Here is a 19,535-nt window from a genome sequence, read left to right as displayed (position 1 = left end):
CTTCACCTCGACACCTCCGCAATGTCCGCATCGACTTGCGAAAAAAAAAAAACCCAGGGCGAGGAACCGCCGACAAGCGCGGCGGCCTTTCATTGGGCGCTCCGCCTCGGCCAGCGTGTTGGAAACTATTTGGAACGGCCGTCGTGGCAATCAGTGGATAGAGCCAGGGCCCAGGGGCAGGTCGTGCGAACGCGCGAGTGGCCGTCGTGGCAAGAAAGAACCATGACTGGGATGCGGAGAAGCGCTCCAAGCGCGCAATCTACACTATGGACCACGGTGAACGCAAGTGAATGCATCTCGGCGGGGGGGGGGGGGGGGGGGGGGGAGAAAGGAAACTCAATCAGGGCGGGCATGACTCACAGGAGTCCCCCCACCTAGTTGAAACTGTTCCGAACTAACTACACTACATGCGACTCGTCGGCTCTTTCCTCCTCCTCCTCTCCGCCATATTCCGCTCGCTCCCAAGTATCAAGTTGACGTGGTAACTGAGCGCAACCAGATCTCCTTCCTCATCCAGTATCAGCACCTCGAGGTCGAACCGCCCCTGCTTGATCTGCTTGCTCTGGATCCGCAGCTGCAACCATTCCACGCCTTCCTCCGGCAGCGCCTTCTTCACCTCGAGGTTGAGCACCACCGTCGGGTACCAGAACCTGGCGTCCGGCGCAAAGGGGACAACAACAGCAACACTCTCCTCCTCCTCCCCCCCGCTCCTTGCCGCCGCCTCCGCCGCCTCCTGCTCAGTCGGCCGCCACTCCTCAACCACATACGGCCAGCAATCCGCCACAAAGGCCAGCGAGGCGGACGTGAACCGCTCCCCGGACGCGAGACGCACCCACTTGTCGATGACCGTCCTCCTCCTGGCGGCGGGGGGCTGTTGTCCTCCGCCGCCGCCGCCGCCGCCGCTGCCGCGGAGGTCGTAGTAGACCGTGTTGCGCAGGCAGCGCGAGTGCGCCAGCGGACTGCCGCGCGGGAAACGGTAGCGCGCCCAGTGCGCATCGCCGTCTTCCCTCTTGAGCGCGGCAAAGTCCGGCCGCGGGGGCGCCGCCGCCGCGACGGGGTGCTGCTGCTGCAGGCTAGTGATGAACGACGTCGGCAGCGACAGGCCGCGCTCTTTGCGCAGGTCGGCCATGGTCAGGTACGCGGCCACTTCTTTGCGCGTCGAGCCCGCCGTGATCCATGGCGCCTCCGGGAGGAGGGCGTGCTGGTACAGCGTCGCGTGCAGTGTGGATAGCTGCCGGCCCAGCTTGACATCCTCGATGACGATGATGGCTGGCCCCGTCTCGGTGCGGTTCAGGAACTGGAAGTGCGCGTTCAGCACGTCCTTTTGGCCTGTTCGCTGCGCGAGATGCATGCCCGCCGCTTGGAGTAGGCAGGTTGCCACGTAGCCTCCATTGGGAACTGGCCATGAATCAGTATTGTGTGCTCATCTTCACATCATACGAATCAAACCAATGGATCGTATTCTCACCAGTGCCGATGCAGAACGAGTCGATCAGATGGGCCCGGTAGACATGTGAGTCGAGCCGTTCGATTCTTGTGGCTTCCGAGAACGGGATAAGGGACTCTGTGTTTGCCTCGCCCATTGTATGAGCGGTCAATATCTTAGTAGTGCCTATCAACGCTGTAAGTTACCTCTTGATTCCGCTCGCTCAAGATGTCACTCTCAATTCAAATGAGTGCCTTGGTCTCAGTTAAGTAATCCGTAGGGCGATTCGGGATCCGGCCCACAATATACCTCGGCTGAGATCCTGATGATCCCCCCACAGCAAACCGAAGGCGGTACACGGTAAGACACCAAACCAAGGTGTCAGAAGCCAGGGGCAAAGAGACTGATATCTCAACAGAATGCATGCTCAATACTCAGAGCCGACAAGAATATCAGCCATCACCTTCTTGGTCCAGTTCAAGCATGGCAGGTCTTTGACCTCGACCCTGGATGCACATAACCAAGTGCGTAGGAGGTGCTATTGCATTTTCATCCGTCTCGGACTATCTAGGGCTCAGAGACGCCAGATATTTCTGTTGAGCCCCCGTATCAGGCTTCTTCCGGTTCATCCCCAACTGCGCAGCAATCTACAATTGACCAGCGGTGTTGAAGTCCTTGAGGCACTCCGCAACCCTGGTCGACATGGTCTTCTCGCCCTCGCGAACCCACACTCTCGGGTCGTACTTCTTCTTGTTGGGCTTGTTGGGTCCCTCGGGGTTGCCGACTTGGGTCCGGAGGTAGTCGATGTTCTTGGTGATGTAGTCACTAATCCCCCGTCAGCGGAAGAGGCCCACCAAAGACTCACTCGTGAGACCACTCACCGAATGCCGATCAGGTACGCCCACTGCAAGTCAGTGTCGACGTTAACCTTGACCACACCGTGCTACACGCTGTCAGCTACCAAATTCGAAACCCCAGGGTGTATTAGCGCCTCTTACGCTGATGGCTTCCCGGTACTCCTCCTTGCTCGAGCCGGACCCGCCGTGGAACACGAAGAAGACGGGCTTAGGGTCCTTGCCGCCGAGCTTCTCCGAGACGTAGGCCTGGTGCTTGCCAAGCAGCTCGGGGTGCAAACGGACGTTGCCCGGAGCATACACGCCGTGGACGTTACTGTCATGCCGTCAGTCACATGCATCGTCCTAATGGGGCCAGAAAGATCGTTACCCAAAGCCGGCGGCGATCGAGAAGTACGGCGAGATCGGGCGGAAGGCTTGCTCGCTAGGAGGAAGTTAGTTTGGACGTCAAAGGTTTCATGATTAAGATAAACGCACATCTGCCAGATGTCCTCGGGCCTGGTAAAGGAGGTCAGCATCTCCTCGTGCTCTGCCAGTGGGCTGTCCAGTGCTACTTACTGAGTGTAGAGAGAGGCATTGTCCACCTGAAGAGCGCAAGTCAGCACGGTGCATCCCATAATGCCTATCCACTGGCACTTACGCCGGTGTTGTCGACACCATCTTCTTCACCGCCCTATTGCAGCCGTCAGCGCTCATGTGCTATCTCAGATCATGCGGAAAGGGTCCGTCATACGGTGATGCCGATCTCCATCTCGAGCCACTGCTTCATCGGAGCCATCCTCTTCAGGTAGCTGACGCACGTGCTGATGTTCTCGTCCACGGGTTCCTCTAATCGTGCCAATGTCTCAGCGTTGTTCCGGGTACATCAGGCAAGCACGGGGAAGAGGAGAGGGGAAAGGGCGGGCTCATCTGAGAACGTACCGGACTAGAATTGTTAGTATATGCCGATATCTACGCGGAGAGATGCGTGTGGCAAAAACTTACCAAGTCGATCATGTGCGAGGAGAAGAGGGGAATGCCGTTTTGCTTGAAGAACTTCTCATCCTCGTCAAGCATGCCATCGAGCCAAGGAAGCAGCTTCTTGGCGCAGTGGTCAGTGTGGACTGGCGAATGGCGTCAGCAATAGCGGAAAACATGGGGGCAGTAGGGAGTACACACGGACGACGGGCACGCCGTATAGCGGAGCGACCGAGCGGATATAGTGGGCGGCGGCGATGGCGCCAGCAACAGACGCCTCCTGCTTCTCGGCGCTGTTCTTGATGCCCTTTCCGGCGAAGTAGGCGGCACCGCCCTGGCTCGTTTGCAGGCTGACGATCTGTCAATATCTCGTTCGGGGGTACGGGGGGGTTACGGGTTCACGTCGTTCGTACATGATCGGAGCCTTGGCATCACGAGCAGCCTCGAGGGCAGCGACGACAGTGCTGCTGGAGGTGACGTTGGCCGCGGGGATGGCGAAGCCCTTCTCGCGGGCATACTGGAAGAGCTTCAGGACATCGTCTCCTGTTCCCAAGGTCAGTCCAAGTTCCTCAATCCCTTCGGTTTCGGCGCGGGGCTCGCAAAGGGGTCCGCACCGTAGATGACGCCGACCGGCAGCTTAAGGTCCTGTTGCAAAGACCGTGGTCAGCAAGGTGCACAGAGTTCGGACCATGCGGAACCGACCCGAGCCGGGAATCGACCGTCAATGTCACGTACCTCGAGCAGGCCCATTTTCGGTGCTGTGTGTTGGCTCAATGGAGGTTAAGAAGACTAGGATGGCGGGGTAAAAGATCAAGTCGGGTACCCAAAGATCGGATGGTCGAGTTCAGGACGTCGCAATTGGAGAGTGCTTAACTAGACAAAGTTCGGGGAGGATGACGGAAATGAAGCTGGAGAGAATGTTATGTCTCGCACAAACGATCTGCCGCAGCCGATGAGGGATTTGTATGACGCCAGCTCTCTGACTTCCGGTGGAGGGGCAACAGGCCAAAGAAAGGTGGGATGAGCGACGGTGCGGGGTCAGTTGATGCTCAGGAGCTCAACAGAAGGTGCAGCTTCCACTGCTGCGGGGCACAAGTGGGGTGGGAAGTGCCGCTCTCGGGCGTCGTGGCGTGCTGGAATTTACGTCACGGGCGAGGCCTGCCTTCCATCGGCCCATTGAAGCACTCAATCGTGTTTCAATCCCTGAATTGTCGTTTCAACACGACATATTCTCTTCTTCTAACGCCTATCATGCCCGCAATTTCGCCGGATACAAAGGGGACGACAGGATGTCCACTTGCGAGTGGATGGTCCAATGCCGGCATCTGATTTCATCCCGAATCCAGATTGTCTGCCATGGTCTTCGGGATCGGGTCTTGGCCCGGGTGTTGATCGGCGCAAGCCGGGAACAGCTTCACTGACGGGAGTTTGCCCACCAATTCGAGACCGCAGAACAATCCGGGAGCAGCCGAAAACATCCTCAGTCATTGGCCTCTGTGTGAATGGCTCGGTTGCCCTCGGCCCGAGTTGAGGGCCGGAATAGATGCAACATAACATCACAAGCGTCACACATGTAGATGTGGAAAGAACTAGGGTCTGCTGTAGAGGCTGTCCTAATAGTAGGGGTATCTCTGTGAAAGTGGAAGGTTCAAGATACGGCCCTCAAAACAGGATGCACTACTAGGGACGACTGGGACATGGGAGCTTGACGACGGCATAGTCACCGAAACCCTTTGCGTATCCTCGAGCTCCTGCCCATCTCTAGCATGGACCTGTACCAGGTAGCTACGCAGGCGCCGGGCAACTCTCGCGGCGCCGCAATGTTATCAGAATCGTGTAAGCACATCAACGCTACGTCTCCAAACCTCGAGATGACCCCTAAGGCTCCTGGCACGGCACTTCCATAGAGCGGGAACTTGAGTAAAGACAAGAAACGAGAAGGAGCAGTGAACAGTAGAAATTCCGGAAACGCACATATACAGGTAGGTAGTCTAGTGCTCCTGATACAACACCTCAATGTCCTCTTGTACTTGACACCCAAGAGTACCAACAATAGCAAGGTAGGGGTTGAGCTACTGCAGGGTCTGTACCTGTCCCGTGTAAGGTATGGGTTCATATGAATCAAGGTCTACAGGCGAAAAGGCCTTTACTAAGATACCGGTAACTATTAGTACTCACGTCTAACAGATCGAGATCACTCAGGCTACGTAGACGTGGACCTTTCGTTGGCTCAACTACTTGTTTATAGGGTCTGTGAAAAGGCTAAAGAATAGAATCAACGAGAATACACCCATATTCCGAGATGCTCAGGCTTTTCCATTTATCTCGTGGCTCTCTTCCTGGTTTGTTTTGGCGTTCCAATCGATGTAGTACATACAACCCTCCCTAACCTCGGCAGTATCCTCTCACCCCCAACCACCCCCCTCTTATACTCCGAGACTCCGACTCCCTGCTCAGACACAGATACCACCACAATCGGCACCGCCATTGTCGGGATCGCATTCGTCGCGCGGGTCATCCACGCACTTCCTGCCGTCCTTGCATGGAATGCCAGCAAAGCCGCCGCAGAAGGCGGAGGCGGCGACGTCGACGCAGATGCCGGGCATGTCACAGGCCATGCCGCAGCCGCCGGTGTAGGGGTCGTCGATGCAGGCCTGGCCCTTGGGGCAGTCGAAGGGCTTGATGCGGAAGCCGCCGCAGGGCTGGTAGGTCGGCTTGGGGCTGCTCTCGCACGTTGTCGTGGTGGTCGAGGGAGCAGGGGGACGTGCTGCCACGAGGGTGGTGGTGCTGAGGAGGGAGAAGAGGACGGTCAGCGAGAGGTGGCGCATCGTGAACAAGCTGAGAGAGTGCTTTCTTTCGCAGAGACGATTATTTAGGTTCGGTTAGGATCGTCTGACTTGGTTCGATATCAGATGCTAGAATCATGTATTTCGCTTCCGCGGGCGACAGCCTCGATTTGTAGGCGCGAATTCAGGCCAGGAAAGAACCACTCCAGCCACTGAAACATGGTGAACAGTGAACAGTGAACACTGTGGGTGCTCGGGCAGCTGTCCGATTTCTCGTGTTTGACATCCGGCTGAAATGACAGCTTTCATTCCTCAGGTACCACGGGCACGATGTCACCAAGGGAGAGAGCAGTCTGGTTGAGCCAAGCCGGAGTTTCAGCCCGTCCACGTTTTCGGTATCGCCAAAATACCAGGCGATCTGCTACCACTTTTTTTTTATTTTTTTGCCCTATTTTTAGTCACCTTAATCCAGTCCGGTAGCGGCCACCTCCATCACAATTCAGGGGTCGGTAATATCTCGACGGGGCTAATGGAAATATGGCGACTTCCCTGCCCTTGCAGCACCTCCCGGATTTACGGTTACCGTTCCTCTACCGCTTCCTGTTGTGGCCTGGTGTTGGTGAGGAAACCCCGGTGAGAGCGAAGATCGACCAATTCGCGGTGTTTACTCAAACGAGCTCTCGGAGAATCAAGGCCGTTGCTGTTGTCCACTTAGGGTGGTTGAGATTTAGTCCTCCTTCTTGGTTGAGCTGTCAGTTAGAGGATTGGCAACGCCACCATGTCGGATGAATTATGCCCGCTTACGTCTGTCAATCCTGGCACCGTTGCAATTGTTCAAAGCCAAAGACTGATTTGGTTCCTCACCTGCCAGCCGCTCTACCGCTTGAGCCCGAGAAATCTAAGCTCCGTAACCATGAGTTCAAATACACACGCCTTGACCTGCGCCCAGTAGTAGGCTGTTTAAGACTTCTCCTTGCTTAGAGCTTCTGCTTGACGACTGACTGTAGTAGGTAAACTGAGTGGTCTCGCTTACAAGTTACAACCAACCTCTCAGGTCTCGTTTGCCGTTTAAGTGTCACGTTCCCGGAAACGTGGCGTTAAATGTATTGCTCGAACTTGAATCTGAGATCAGGTCTTCGTCATACTTCGCTTGATCCCGCTCTTGTATCATGTAGGATGGCGAGTCCATGTATATGCTATAATGTGGTTGATCTGTTCGAATTCCGCATGATATACTCCGTATTTTCTAGAACTCGATGTCCCAACTCCGTTCATTGTCAAACCCGTGCCTGACGGTGCCTCATCCTGAAACTCGATGGTGATATTGCTATCATCCGCTGGCCACTTTTAATAATAAAGAGAGACTTCGCACACTTCACAGCCGAAGTGACAGCTACACTTCCAGTGGGTCACCGTTTGTTCGAGATCCCGTTTGCCTCACCCGAGTCACCCCGCATTGCGTCATTTTCTCCCTTTCCAACCAACACCCACGCTCAGAGGTTTTGCAGGAGGTTTTCTGTCATTCTGAACGGGTTGAAAGCAAGACACACTCGGTCGCGATCCTCGTACCTGCACTCACTAAAAGTCTGAGGATTCATAAACAAACAACACGATACGATGACTTCAACAACGCAGCCCCGTGCGCTGAGAGTGGGCTTCGTTCCCGAACACTTCTCCACGCCGATCCATTTCGCCAAGAAGCACTACGGCCTGGACGCCGAGCTCATCCCCTTCCCCTCCGGGACGGGCCACATGATCACGGCGCTGTGCGGCGGGGAGATCGATGTTGGGATCGGCCTCACCGAGGGCTGGGTCGCGGCGCTGGGCAGGTCGCAAGTGGACCGGCAGGACGGCGGGTTCAGGCTTGTCGGCACCTATGTCGAGTCTCCGCTGTGTAAGTTATATCTATCTATCTACTAGTTTGTAGTTATGTGTGGGATCAAAGCTACTTATGCTATGATATGATATGATAGCTATGATTGAGGAATACCTAAACTAACAATCCAAATTCAATGGAATAAAGGCTGGGCCGTCTCGACGGGCACGGACCGGCCCGAGATCCGCAGCGTCGACTCGTTGCAGGGGGCCAAGATCGGGGTGTCGCGCATCGGGTCCGGGAGCTACGTGATGGGGTACGTGCTGGCGGACCAGCGCGGGTGGCTGATCCCGAGCGCGGGCGCGGGCACGGCGGGGGAGCAGGCGTTGCCCTTCTCCGAGTTCGTCGTGCTCGACACGTTCGAGCGGCTGCGCGGGGCCGTCAACTCGGGCGCGGCCGACTTCTTCATGTGGGAGCACTTCACGTCCAAGCGCTACTACGACCGCGGCGAGATCCGCAGGGTCGGCGAGATCTACACGCCCTGGAGCAGCTGGAAGATTGTGGCGTCGACGGGGCTGGTCGATGATACTAGTAATGACACCAGGCTGGACGACCTGCTCGACAAGCTCAACCGGGGGATCCAGCACTTCAACGAGAACAAGGAGGAGGCGGTGCAGTACATCAGCACCGAGCTGGACTACTCGGCCGAGGATGCGCAGGAGTGGCTCAAGACGGTCCGGTTTCCCGAGCGGACCCAGGGCGTCGACGAGCAAGTCATCTCGGGCTGCGTCGACGCCCTTTGCAAGGCCGGGCTGCTGCCGGTGGGCAAGGGGGTGAATGCAGCGGAGATGATCGCCAGGCAGCGGTGAGAAAGAGTGACTTAAATACGGTACCTACCTACACAAAAGGAAGGCCTCGATATATGAGATACGCGCAGTAAGTGGCACGGTTCACTTGATTGTTTGACACACAAGCTATAGACTTTGTATAACTATTTCTTTTTTTTTTTTTTTTGGAAAGCAGCCCAGAAAGTATTTCCATCTCAGCCTGCCCATACCCCCGTTATTATCAAACTTCCATATTTATTTTATGCCGGCGGCGTCAGGATGTAGATCTCGCCCTCGGCGCTGTTGTCGCTGCCGACAAACAGGCCGCGGCCGGCGGGATCCCAGGCGGCGGCGGTCAGGCGCATGCAGTTGCTCTGGGTCAGGCCGTTGGCGGTGCAGCTGGCCGGGTTGGGCGCGGCGAAGATGTCGGTGTAGCCGGCCTGGCTGTCGGCGGGCGCGACGGGGTCGTAGGAGCCGTCGGCCAGCTTCTGGAAGGGCACCTGCACCACCTTGAAGCCCGTCGGCGGCTGGCGGTCCCACGACCCGTGCAGGGCCACGTACATGTTTCGCGCGTCGCCGTCGAACGTGTTCCAGATGGGCGCCGAGTGCGCCATGAAGCTCAGCCGCGGCGGGATGGCCTTGTTGGCGGCGCAGCTGGCGTCGTTGTACGAGCTGCTCGGCGACATGACGAAGTTGCTGCCCGTCTTGAGCCCCGAGCTGCCCGAGAAGCCCGACGGGTCCCACACGGCGAAGCATGTCGGGTAGCCGAACCAGGCGTTGCGCACCGTCGTCGGGTCGCCCAGCCGGTTGAGTTCCTCGGCCGGGTTGTTCTGGTGGATGTCGCGGCGCTGGCCGTTTTCCGTGCGCGCGACGTCCTATAATTATACGCCAGTGTCAGAACTGCTACTATTCAACAAACAACAACCTGGAGGACGGTTTCACGGGTCGATGCATACATCCGCGCTGTTCTCGACGCCCCAGAACACGCCGGCCGGGTCCGGCACGAAGCCGATGGTGTTGCGCAGGCCGTAGGCAAACACCTCGCCGTCGGTGTTGTAGTTGAAGCCGTTGGCGGGCGCCTTGGCGGTGTCGAAGACCTTGATGATGGCGCGCCCCGTGCTCGGCTGGGCGGCTGCCGTGTCGAGGTTCTGGTTGCTGCCGACCTGCAGCAGCAGCAGGTTGGGCTGCTTGGGCACGACGGCCAGCGTGCGCGTGAAGTGGATGCCCGACGACATGCCGCGCACCACCGTCTTCTGGTTGCTGACGGTGCGCGTGCCCGCGTCGTAGCTCCAGCTGTACGCCGCCGTCTCGCCGCTGGCGTACAGCGTCGTGCCGTCCGGCGTCAGCGCCAGCCCGTGGTTGAGCTGGTTGCCCGTGATGAGCATCGCCGTGCTGTTGACGCACCCGTCCGCCCCGAACGTGTGCACTGAGATGCCGCGCGTCGCCTGCGCCACCAGCATGTTGCCCCGCGGATCCCACACGATCGTCCGCACCTGCTTGAGCCCGCCTGCCAGCTTCATCGCCGACCACCCGGATGCCGCCGTGTACTGGAACCGGAAGTTGCTGACGCCGCTGCACGACCGCGGCCGCGGAAGCTGCGGCACCGTCGTCTGCGCATCCGAGCCTGTCGTATCCGTGATATTATCATTAGCATCACATCCCGTCAGGGCAAGGTTTTCTACTTCTTGGAGCCCTACCCGCCCAGAACAGGGCTGTGACAGCCACAGCAGTCTCGAACAGACGCATTGTTGCTACTTATAAGTAAAGCCTTGCCCCTGATGAACCGAGTACTAGGTAGAGCCTGTGTATCAAAGCGAGAGGGGGCTAGCTGTACAATACAACACGAGACTCACGGCTCCAAGGCAGAATGGGCGTTCGCTTCATTTTAATGTTTCCGAAGGGCAGACTCGCTTTGGAGACTTTCTCAGTCGGTGTATTAAACTACAACCATCCGCATCATGCTATGATTCCATCGCTGTTTGGCAGAGTTGCAGAGTTTTGGGTCCCATGCGTCATGTTGTTTGTCTGGGCCAACCACTTGGTCGAACGAAGCTTTCCAATATCGCGCTTGATAGCCTGTTCGGCAGATCGGCTCCGAGCTGCTTGGAAGAGGTCACGGCAGTTACCCCCAAACAAGCTTCTCCAACCTGCATGCCAGGGGCAGAACGTGCGGAGGTGCCAGCCATTGGCCAAGCGCGCCGTCGATATTAAAGTCCATCATTTTCCGCGTCATCTTCCCTTCTGGAAGAAATGCCCTTCTATTGCGTCAGGGGCCTGCCCGTCGGGGACTCGGGGGAGACAGTTGTGGTTGGAGAATGGTGAGGCCACGGCCGGTGCTTGGAGGTCGCATTGGCGGCTCGGGTGCGTTGGAATGCAGTAGATCCCGGGGTTAAATGAAGGGATCGAACGGGAAACGAAAAACATGGGGAGAAGGAAGAGAGAAAGACCGAAAGAGAGAGGGATGAAAACGATACTTTGTTGCGTAGCAGCTGCATCTGTCCGGCTGACGGGGATGCTGGTGTACGGATTGCCGGGCCACCTAGAGGGAGGGTACTACCTTACTACTTACCATACGCACTGCAGGAGTGTCCGAGGTCCATGCTATTGACATTATGATTAAGGTAGTTGGAATTGATAGCGCACACAGAATACACATAAATCTGAATCAGGTTCCCTTCACTTGGCCGGAAATGAGTGTACCTCTGCCGGGAACCGTTTTCCCGTCAAGGCAGTGTATCCCTCTAAAGGGACTCAGAGGCCTCTCCATGCTCCAAGGAGTAGACGTGAGAATGCAAGCGGGTACTACCTATCATAAGATGATGGTGATGTCCATACACATCTTAAACGGTGCCTTCGCTGCTACGACATGACTGATATCCCCTTCTTTTCGGCCAGTGCTTGCTCTCTCTCACCCCTACCGCTTCTACACGCCACTACCAAAGTAGCAAACTTTGAGGCTAAACGCCTGTGGCATCGTCATGACACTTAATTACATTGCTCTCCTCCACCCAAAGCCTGACCGCGTTGCACGGGTAAGACAGCCAACCTCCAAGAGTGTGAAGCAGCGGTACTTGCTAATACGGTGATGTGATCTGGGCAGGTGGAAGAGATTGCCCGAACCATTTGTGACTCGGTGTATGAGAAGGAGCCCGGTGTGTTGAAATACCAATGGTTCCGTGCAGGCGACACAGAGCAACCCCTGATTGTTGTCTGGGAGACGTAAGCACTACTAAAGTCCCCTTCCAAGATTGAGTTCTCAAAAGGGAGAGCGAGTTGTACTAATATGGGATGATTATGTTCCGTAGATACCTCGATCAGGCAGCTGTCGATACGCACAAATCCAGTCCCATCATGGCGTGGCTCGTGGAGAACGACCAGAAGGAAGACAACTTCGCGACGCCAATCAGTGTGATGCCGCTTGAGTAATTTGCGGGTTGGGAGAGCCGGTCTTGAGGATTAGATTTCTGGTACAGACAAGACCGCGTATATTCCAAGAAGCAAATCCTAGGTTATTAGGAGACTTCGATTCGAACCAGTGAGATCGGTTTAGAAATTAGAACCGTCTTGCCAGCAACGTCCCAGATAGGCGCGCAATATACCTTCAACCCTAACCCCGTCTATTCCCGCTCCAGCGGTTTGTGCAACGTGCACACCTGAGCCCCGGACATCCAGGAACATCAACCCCACACCGTCGCACTGCGAGGACGCTCGTCGCATCTGGACAGCAACACCATCTACCTACAGCCTTTCGCCGACCTCACAGGCGCGGTTCCTCGCCATGGTCCTTCAAGATCTTGGCCGCCGCATCAATGCGGCCGTCAGCGACCTGACGCGCGCACCAAATCTTGACGAGAAGGCAAGTTTGCCAACCCGCGCCCATGCCATTCCGATAAGTGTCGTCACTGCACATGCAACCCAACCCATTGCTGACAAGAAGCGACCCTCCAGGCCTTCGATTCGATGCTAAAGCAGATATGCTCTGCCCTGCTCGAAGCCGATGTCAACGTGCGGCTGGTCGGCCAGCTGCGCAAGTCGATCCGCGCCACCGTCAAGTTCAAAGAGCTCCCGCCCGCCGTGAACAAGAAGCGGCTGATCCAGAAGGCCGTCTTCGACGAGCTGGTGCGCCTCGTCGATCCGCATGCCGAGCCGTTCAAGCCAAAGAAGGGCAAGTCCAACGTGATCATGTTCGTCGGGTTGCAAGGTGCCGGAAAGACAACAACCTGCACGAAGCTCGCCAGGCACTACCAGTCGCGCGGCTTCCGCACCGGCCTGGTGTGCGCCGACACCTTCCGCGCCGGCGCCTTCGACCAGCTGAAGCAGAACGCGACCAAGGCCAAGATCCCATACTACGGCAGTCTGACCGAGACGGACCCGGCCGTGGTGGCGCGGGACGGCGTCGAGAAGTTCAAGAAGGAACGGTTCGAGGTCATCATCGTCGACACGTCAGGTCGCCACAGACAGGAGAGCGCGCTGTTCCAGGAGATGGTGGACATCCAGACGGCGATCCGGCCGGACGAGACCATCATGGTGCTGGACGCCTCGATCGGGCAGCAGGCCGAGGCGCAGGCGAAGGCGTTCAAGGAGGCGGCCGATTTCGGCGCCATCATCATCACTAAGACAGACGGCCACGCGGCGGGCGGCGGGGCCATCTCGGCTGTCGCGGCGACGCACACGCCCATCGTGTTCATCGGCACGGGCGAGCACATGCTGGACCTCGAGCGGTTCGTGCCGCGCAACTTCATCAGCAAGCTGCTGGGCATGGGTGACATGGCCGGGCTAGTGGAGCACGTGCAGAGCCTCAAGCTAGACCAGAAGGAGACCATCAAGCACATCAGCGAGGGCATCTTCACGATCCGCGACCTGCGCGACCAGCTGCAGAACATCATGAAGATGGGCCCGCTCAGCAAGATGGCGGGCATGATCCCGGGCATGAGCAACATGATGCAGGGGATGGACGACGAGGAAGGGTCGCTCAAGCTCAAGCGCATGATCTACATCTGCGACAGCATGACCGACAAGGAGCTGGACAGCGACGGCAAGCTGTTCATCGAGCAGCCGACGCGCATGACGCGGGTGGCGCGGGGTTCGGGCACCACGGTGCGTGAGGTCGAGGACCTGCTCACGCAGCAGCGCATGATGGCCGGCATGGCCAAGAAGATGGGCGGCAACATGAAGAACATGCAGCGCGCCCAGAGCGCCATGGCCGGCGGCAACAAGGCCCAGCAGCTGGCCGCCATGCAGAAGCGGCTGCAGAGCATGGGCGGCATGGGCGGCATGGGCGGCATGGGCGGGCCCGGCGGCATGCCCGACATGGCCAGCCTGATGAAGATGTTTGGTGGCGGTGGTGGCGGCGGCGGCGGCATACCCGGTCTTGGGGGGATGGACATGAACGCCATGATGAGGCAGATGGGCGGAATGATGGGGGGGCAAGGGTCGCGTGGCGGGCGGAGGTAGGCATCAGGGCATCGCACATGCAGAGTGGTTTCTTCTTTCTTTTCTTTCCTGTCGTTCCATGTGCAACGTTAATGGTCAAAAGGGATCGCATGGTCTGGCGTCAGGGTGGTACAGCACAAATACAATACAACACGGGGGCCGGTCTACTGGATGATCATACCAACTAACATGTTATTGCACGATACCTACTAAGGTCCTATCCAAAATGGCCTGCAACGGCGTGAGCGGACAAAAATTGGATTGGCATCGATTGGAGCCTGTAAGCTACAGGTACATCGCAATAGCAGGGCCACACCCCATGGCACGTTGGGGTGGAAGCTTTGAGACTGATGCTGCAGTTAGGCCATCACTCTCATAGTGATTTCACCCTCTTGCCTCGACTGCATTATAACCTAACGCCTAAGTCCTAAATATAACGCCTAACGCCTAAGCTCGAACCCTACACTATATCCCCACTGCGCGGAGATAATGTCTACCTCCGGCGGGCTAGTCCATGCGCTCAACCCTTATAACATCAGGCTTATTAACAAGTCATATGGGCTCGAACCTCAAACTGATGATTTAGTAGCTCCTTTCTGGCTGTTGTTTGGGGCCACCGATACTTTCAACTTTCTCCTCGGCACACATTCGCAATAGACAACCGTCAGCAGTTACGTCACGATGGTCAAAACTCTCCCCTTTGCCGACATCGAGGTCCCGGTCCCCGGCTTTGGGGCAATGGGATTCAACCATGGCCTCGGGACAAACCTCACTTTGGAACAAGCCGAGCCGGTTCTGCTCAAAGCCCTTGAGCTTGGATGCACATTCTGGGACACAGCCGTAAGCCCGTACTATTCTCCTATTGACATCGGCGCAGCCGCAGCACATCATCCATAGACTGTACTATCTAGTGGTCAATACTGTACTGACATGACAAGGTTGTCTACGGGCTCGGAGTTAACGAGAAACTCCTTGGCGACTTCATCCGCAAACACAATGTTCGCGACAAGATCTTCCGTACGCTTCACAGTCTCGCTCTGGCCTTCTTGTTGTCGTCTTTGTGTTATTGATTTTCCCCGCAGTTGCCTCCAAGTGCGGTATCGACCTTGCATCCCGGCGCGATATCGACATGTCCACTCCGCAGATGACCGTCACCAACAAGCCTTCCCACATCAGGGAGTACATCGAGGGCACTATTGAGAGGCTTGGATCTGCTCCTGACCTATACTACCTCCATCGCATTGATCCGGGTACGATGACCACCGAGTGGCTTTACCTTGCCGTAGCTTTGTGTACAAGTACAGTATCCCACTAACGGTCTCTGTCTGTCCAAGACACGCCCCTTGAAGAATCGATCCCCGTCCTCGACGAGCTACGACGGACGGGCAAGACGAAATATATTGGACTCTCGGAATGCTCGGCGGCGACGTTGCGCAAAGCACACTCCAGTAAGAGAACCCACAGCCCTTTTCTTTTTACTTGCGGCTGGCAATCCTCAAGACACAGGCTACCACCCACTTACTAGTACTAACAACACGTTTTCCTGCAGTCGCCAAGATCGACGCCGTCCAGGCAGAGTACTCGGCCTTCGAGACACTGCACGAGACCGACGGGCTGATCGCCACGGCCCGCGAGCTGGGCATAGCCTTCGTGGCCTACGGCCCGCTGGGCCACGGCTGGTTGGTGGACGACTTCGCGTACGACAGCCCGGACGCCTTCGCGCCCACCGACTACCGCCGCAGCGTGCCGAAATTCCAGGGCGAGAACTTCTACCGCAACCGCGCCATCGTGCGCGAGATGCAGAAGCTCGCCGCCAAGAAGGGAAAGGGGTGCACCACGGCGCAGGTCGCCCTCGCCTGGGTTGCTGCCCAGGGGTTTATTGCGATCCCCGGCACGACTAAGCCCCATCGGCTGGAGGAGAACTGGGCGTCGCGCGAGGTGGAGTTGACGGAGGAGGAGATGGTCGAGATGCGGCGCATTGTTGAGGAGGCTAAGCCAAGCGGGGATCGGTATGGGGAGACGCTGCAGAAGTTGGTGGGTCATTAGATGATGATGATCATATGGATGAGGAGTACCTAGGCGGGCAAAACGCGACTGGTGGTCGTGTACAATACCTCGAGTTGGGAGTTGTTTCCTGGATTAGACTTGTCAATGGTTGTTAGTTAACTTGTGATATTCAAAGAGATGGGCTTTAAAGACTATGACCCATACGGTATATCCCCCCAACCTCAGCATCATCCATCCCCTAAGTCCCCCTAACCAAGTATGCCTTGGTTACCAACACGTTGTCAAAAGAGACCGTACATCAAACTTCTTTATCCAAGAAATCTGTTTTCCTGTCTTACAGCTACTAGTCTTACTCTTAGGCCCTGCTACGTAGGCCGTAGGAAAGGATGGGCTTCCGTGTTGAGCACATACTTGTCGAGGCTGATCAGGTCGGGCGGCGAGAAGACGAGGTAGAAGTACTTGAGCGTCTCGGCAATCCAGAAGCTCTGGAACAAGGTTAGCAAACTACGTACGCACTCTTTGTCATAAGGCGGATACCAGGTAGTCGCTGACCTCCATATAATCCTCCAGCTCGGGCTTGGCCGCGGTGGTGGTGACGTCCACCACGGCCGCGGCGCCCAAATCTGTGGCGGTCGACTCGGCCACGGCCCGGAACATATCCCATGCCGCGTCCTGCCATTCGGCGTCACCCGTGATGCGCCACATGTAGAACACGCTCTCGATGGCCTCGGGACGGAGGATGTAGCGCTTGTCAGGGACTCGGGTGAAGCCCTTGGGCAGCAGATGCTGTTGCTGCTGTTCCGGTCTGTTGTTGTTGTTGGACTCGGATTCGGACTCGGCTCCTTGCAACTGCAACTGCTTATCACGCTCTTCCGCCCATTTGTGCTCGTCCCACTTGCACGGCTTCCCCGTCGTTCCGTCGTTGTCGTCCTGCGTACCACGTCCACAAGGCACCATGCTGAAGCGCTCGGGCATCAGCCCCGTGGGAAACGCGCGGTAGGCGTACACGCAGCCGCGCGTGAGCCGTGCGCCGACCCGGACCTCCTCCTCGCGGTGCAGCAGACGCCCGGCCAGGGCAAAGGTGCCGCCGATGAAGCAGGTCAGATGCTCTGTCTCCGGGTCCAGGTGGGGCTCGCCGGTCTGGTAGTCGAGGTGCACGGTTCCGCTGATGAGGATGTCATTTCTTTTGTTGCTGATTTTGTCGTTGTTATCGTTGTGCGACGAGGAAGTGGAAGCACTAGAAGAAGGGGGGACCATGGGTTGGAAGAAGAGGTGGCGCTTGGCGGCGTCCATGAAGGTCCGTGTGAGGACTGGGAGGCGGGGGTCGGCACCGGATAGAAGGGCGTGCAGCTTGGGGAAGTATTCATACAGGCTGTCGGCACAACCTCCCAGCGTAAAGGTGTCGCCTGTTGTGACGTCCCCGCGCAGCATGGAGACGAACATGGGGAAGAGGCCCGGCAGGCCCGTCTGGTTCTGGCCGCGGTAGAAGAGCTCGACGACGGCGGTGATGGCGTCGTAGTATTTGGGATCGCCCGTTATTTGGGACAGCCGGGCCAGCTCGAGCGTCAGGGTCCCCGGCGATGCCGACACGACCGTGTTCTCGACAACAAGCCCCGTCCCGGCCTTGGCAGCCTCGAAGTTGATCATGTCGACCGGCATCCTGTGCTCCGTGTTGAAGCCGCCGTAGATGAGGTCGCCCAGCTCGACGGCCTTCTGCAACAGCACTGACCGCCCGCTGAGGTCGTATGCGGCCAGCAGCCCGCCGAGATAGCGGATGTTGGTCTCGAAGATGTTGACGGTCGGCGACGTGGAATTTCCAAAGTCGATCTCGGCCACGGCCGCAACGGCCTCGTCGAATTCGTCCCGGAGGCCCATGATCCACAGCGTGTCGAGCGAGTCGACCAGCGTGGCCGCCCAGCCCGAGAACTGGTCCCGGCCCGTCCCGGACAGCGGCATCAGCGCGTCCTGCTTCCACGCATATCGGCGGTAGCTGTCCCACGACTTCCTGGCGAGCCGCCGCACCGCCCCGCGCCGGGCCTCGCGTATCTTGCGAGCGCTGGAGGGTTCCCTCCCGAATCGGTGCTGGATCCGTGGCAGCGCACTTCCCTTGGCCGGCTTTGGCACCCCGACGGGTTGCTGCCGCGGTGGATAGCGGTGTTCGATCCTGCCCCAGTCGACGCTGCTCTTGGTCGGGGTGAAGGGGTGAGACGGCGGGCCTGCGTTCATATGCCGCTCGAGCAAGACCGACTCGCTGGCTTCAAACCGGCCGAGGAAGTAGAGGAATGTCAAGGCGAAGACGATGGCCAAGAGAAGGTTCTTTGTTGTCCTCGACCTGAACCTGAAGGCCGTGAGCCGGATCCGAGACCGAGGTGGGCGCCATCGCCTGTGGTCGGTGTATGGCGGCATCGGTTGAGCGAAGGGGCGGGCCTCAGACTCTCAGTCCTCAGCCCCCCTAAAAGGTTAAGGTGTAATGCAGCGGGCAAGATGAGAGGGATAAAATCAAAACATTGCTAACAGCAAACGGCTGACGGTCTACCATGTCCCACACTTTTGGTAGTATAGATAAATAATCACCTTAGCGCATGATATGACCTAGGTGCGACTCCCAAGTCTCTGCCAAAACGTGTAGGTTAGACCGGTAGCCGCCATTGCACAGCCAAAGGCCAGAGTGGCACCTCCGAGACTCAGGGTGCCGCCAACAAGCGCCAACAAAGGAGATTGTGCCGTCTCGGCTGAAACCGACTCAGCAAGTGCCGCTCGAATTGGTGCATAGCTTGTCTGGTGGCTCAAGCAGAAGTAGCATCGGGTCCCCGTTTAATTATGCCACATAGGATCGGTTATTGAATGAAACAGAGGGGTAAAAATGGGAAGAGTTCCAGCTGGCAGCTGGTTTGCAAGCGAGCTCAGCATAATAGGACAAGAAATTACCAATGACACGTCAATTATCAGTCACTTTGGCGGAGTGGTTAACGCGCTGCCCTGCTAATCCACAGTTAGCATGTTAGGCAGTTCCCTCGGGAGCGTAGGTTCGAATCCTACAGGTGACGAACTTTTGCCGTCTTTTTTGCTTTTTCGTCCTAGATCTTGTGCAGTGCATAAAACACTGCTGATCAGTTGACTTTGAGTTAGACCTTGCAGCATCATGCCACAATCGCCAATGTGATCCAAGTTTGTAACATGTTAGATTCTTCCATGGCGAATAATCTGTTGGCCGGGCCTGAAGTGTCACTCGGGCATCACTGCTTCTGTGTCGCTCTTGATGGAGGTTGTGAGAACGATAATAACCTGACGAACGGCATGAGTTCTCTTATCAGAGGTGCCTGTTGAAGCAGCGCCCATTGAGGTAGTACCACCATTTTTGAATAGTGGCACAGAACGTAAGGCATCGTGGTAGGTGACGCAGACAACTCAAGATGGGAGTCGGCAGCC

The 19,535-nt window shown here is 57.2% G+C and overlaps 9 protein-coding genes and 1 non-coding gene across 10 annotated transcripts; 5 read left to right on the top strand and 5 right to left on the bottom strand.

The window, feature by feature from the left end:
* Positions 1-320: 320 nt before the first annotated feature.
* B0T15DRAFT_135571 (thioesterase-like superfamily-domain-containing protein) lies at positions 321-1,714 on the bottom strand. The gene is made up of 2 exons (XM_062861801.1): positions 1,469-1,714; positions 321-1,398 (listed from the first exon to the last, which is right to left on the bottom strand). The coding sequence occupies exons 1-2, from the start codon at positions 1,581-1,583 to the stop codon at positions 404-406; spliced, it is 1,110 nt and encodes a 369-aa protein (XP_062725028.1). The 5' UTR covers positions 1,584-1,714; the 3' UTR covers positions 321-403.
* A 359-nt stretch (positions 1,715-2,073) lies between these two features.
* On the bottom strand, positions 2,074-3,987 carry B0T15DRAFT_509628 (uncharacterized protein; the record flags this gene model as incomplete). The annotated part of the gene is made up of 14 exons (XM_062867800.1): positions 2,074-2,251; positions 2,308-2,369; positions 2,425-2,596; positions 2,651-2,704; positions 2,758-2,778; positions 2,839-2,864; positions 2,921-2,953; positions 3,014-3,108; positions 3,202-3,205; positions 3,265-3,383; positions 3,439-3,587; positions 3,651-3,780; positions 3,852-3,882; positions 3,973-3,987. The coding sequence occupies 14 exons, from the start codon at positions 3,985-3,987 to the stop codon at positions 2,074-2,076; spliced, it is 1,089 nt and encodes a 362-aa protein (XP_062725027.1).
* A 1,475-nt stretch (positions 3,988-5,462) lies between these two features.
* On the bottom strand, positions 5,463-6,418 carry B0T15DRAFT_526656 (uncharacterized protein). Its single transcript, XM_062868917.1, has one exon. It carries the CDS (start codon positions 6,063-6,065, stop codon positions 5,691-5,693), a length of 375 nt encoding a protein of 124 aa, XP_062725026.1. The 5' UTR covers positions 6,066-6,418; the 3' UTR covers positions 5,463-5,690.
* A 1,222-nt stretch (positions 6,419-7,640) lies between these two features.
* On the top strand, positions 7,641-8,708 carry B0T15DRAFT_392634 (uncharacterized protein; the record flags this gene model as incomplete). The annotated part of the gene is made up of 2 exons (XM_062864647.1): positions 7,641-7,917; positions 8,047-8,708. The coding sequence occupies 2 exons, from the start codon at positions 7,641-7,643 to the stop codon at positions 8,706-8,708; spliced, it is 939 nt and encodes a 312-aa protein (XP_062725025.1).
* Positions 8,709-8,926: 218 nt separating this feature from the next.
* Positions 8,927-10,412, bottom strand: B0T15DRAFT_491771 (soluble quino protein glucose/sorbosone dehydrogenase; the record flags this gene model as incomplete). The annotated part of the gene is made up of 3 exons (XM_062866809.1): positions 8,927-9,541; positions 9,623-10,290; positions 10,364-10,412. 3 exons carry the CDS (start codon positions 10,410-10,412, stop codon positions 8,927-8,929), a joined length of 1,332 nt encoding a protein of 443 aa, XP_062725024.1.
* Positions 10,413-11,308: 896 nt separating this feature from the next.
* On the top strand, positions 11,309-12,204 carry B0T15DRAFT_526649 (uncharacterized protein). The gene is made up of 2 exons (XM_062868916.1): positions 11,309-11,698; positions 11,767-12,204. The coding sequence occupies exons 1-2, from the start codon at positions 11,645-11,647 to the stop codon at positions 11,887-11,889; spliced, it is 177 nt and encodes a 58-aa protein (XP_062725023.1). The 5' UTR covers positions 11,309-11,644; the 3' UTR covers positions 11,890-12,204.
* Positions 12,205-12,215: 11 nt separating this feature from the next.
* Positions 12,216-14,486, top strand: B0T15DRAFT_134847 (SRP54-type protein). The gene is made up of 3 exons (XM_062861798.1): positions 12,216-12,522; positions 12,615-14,390; positions 14,463-14,486. Exons 1-2 carry the CDS (start codon positions 12,445-12,447, stop codon positions 14,118-14,120), a joined length of 1,584 nt encoding a protein of 527 aa, XP_062725022.1. The 5' UTR covers positions 12,216-12,444; the 3' UTR covers positions 14,121-14,390; positions 14,463-14,486.
* On the top strand, positions 14,487-16,255 carry B0T15DRAFT_134848 (NADP-dependent oxidoreductase domain-containing protein). The gene is made up of 5 exons (XM_062861799.1): positions 14,487-14,939; positions 15,038-15,116; positions 15,182-15,349; positions 15,434-15,547; positions 15,649-16,255. Exons 1-5 carry the CDS (start codon positions 14,781-14,783, stop codon positions 16,143-16,145), a joined length of 1,017 nt encoding a protein of 338 aa, XP_062725021.1. The 5' UTR covers positions 14,487-14,780; the 3' UTR covers positions 16,146-16,255.
* A 5-nt stretch (positions 16,256-16,260) lies between these two features.
* B0T15DRAFT_526632 (glycoside hydrolase) lies at positions 16,261-18,024 on the bottom strand. The gene is made up of 2 exons (XM_062868915.1): positions 16,659-18,024; positions 16,261-16,591 (listed from the first exon to the last, which is right to left on the bottom strand). The coding sequence occupies exons 1-2, from the start codon at positions 17,979-17,981 to the stop codon at positions 16,472-16,474; spliced, it is 1,443 nt and encodes a 480-aa protein (XP_062725020.1). The 5' UTR covers positions 17,982-18,024; the 3' UTR covers positions 16,261-16,471.
* Positions 18,025-19,054: 1,030 nt separating this feature from the next.
* Positions 19,055-19,153, top strand: B0T15DRAFT_t59. The gene has a single exon. It is a non-coding gene; the product is annotated as a tRNA-Ser (tRNA).
* The last annotated feature ends 382 nt before the right edge of the window (positions 19,154-19,535 follow it).

This window comes from Chaetomium strumarium, assembly GCF_033439665.1.
Source record: "Chaetomium strumarium strain CBS 333.67 chromosome Unknown B0T15scaffold_2, whole genome shotgun sequence".
Taxonomy (NCBI): domain Eukaryota; kingdom Fungi; phylum Ascomycota; class Sordariomycetes; order Sordariales; family Chaetomiaceae; genus Chaetomium; species Chaetomium strumarium.
This window is presented reverse-complemented; position numbering and strand designations above follow the sequence as displayed.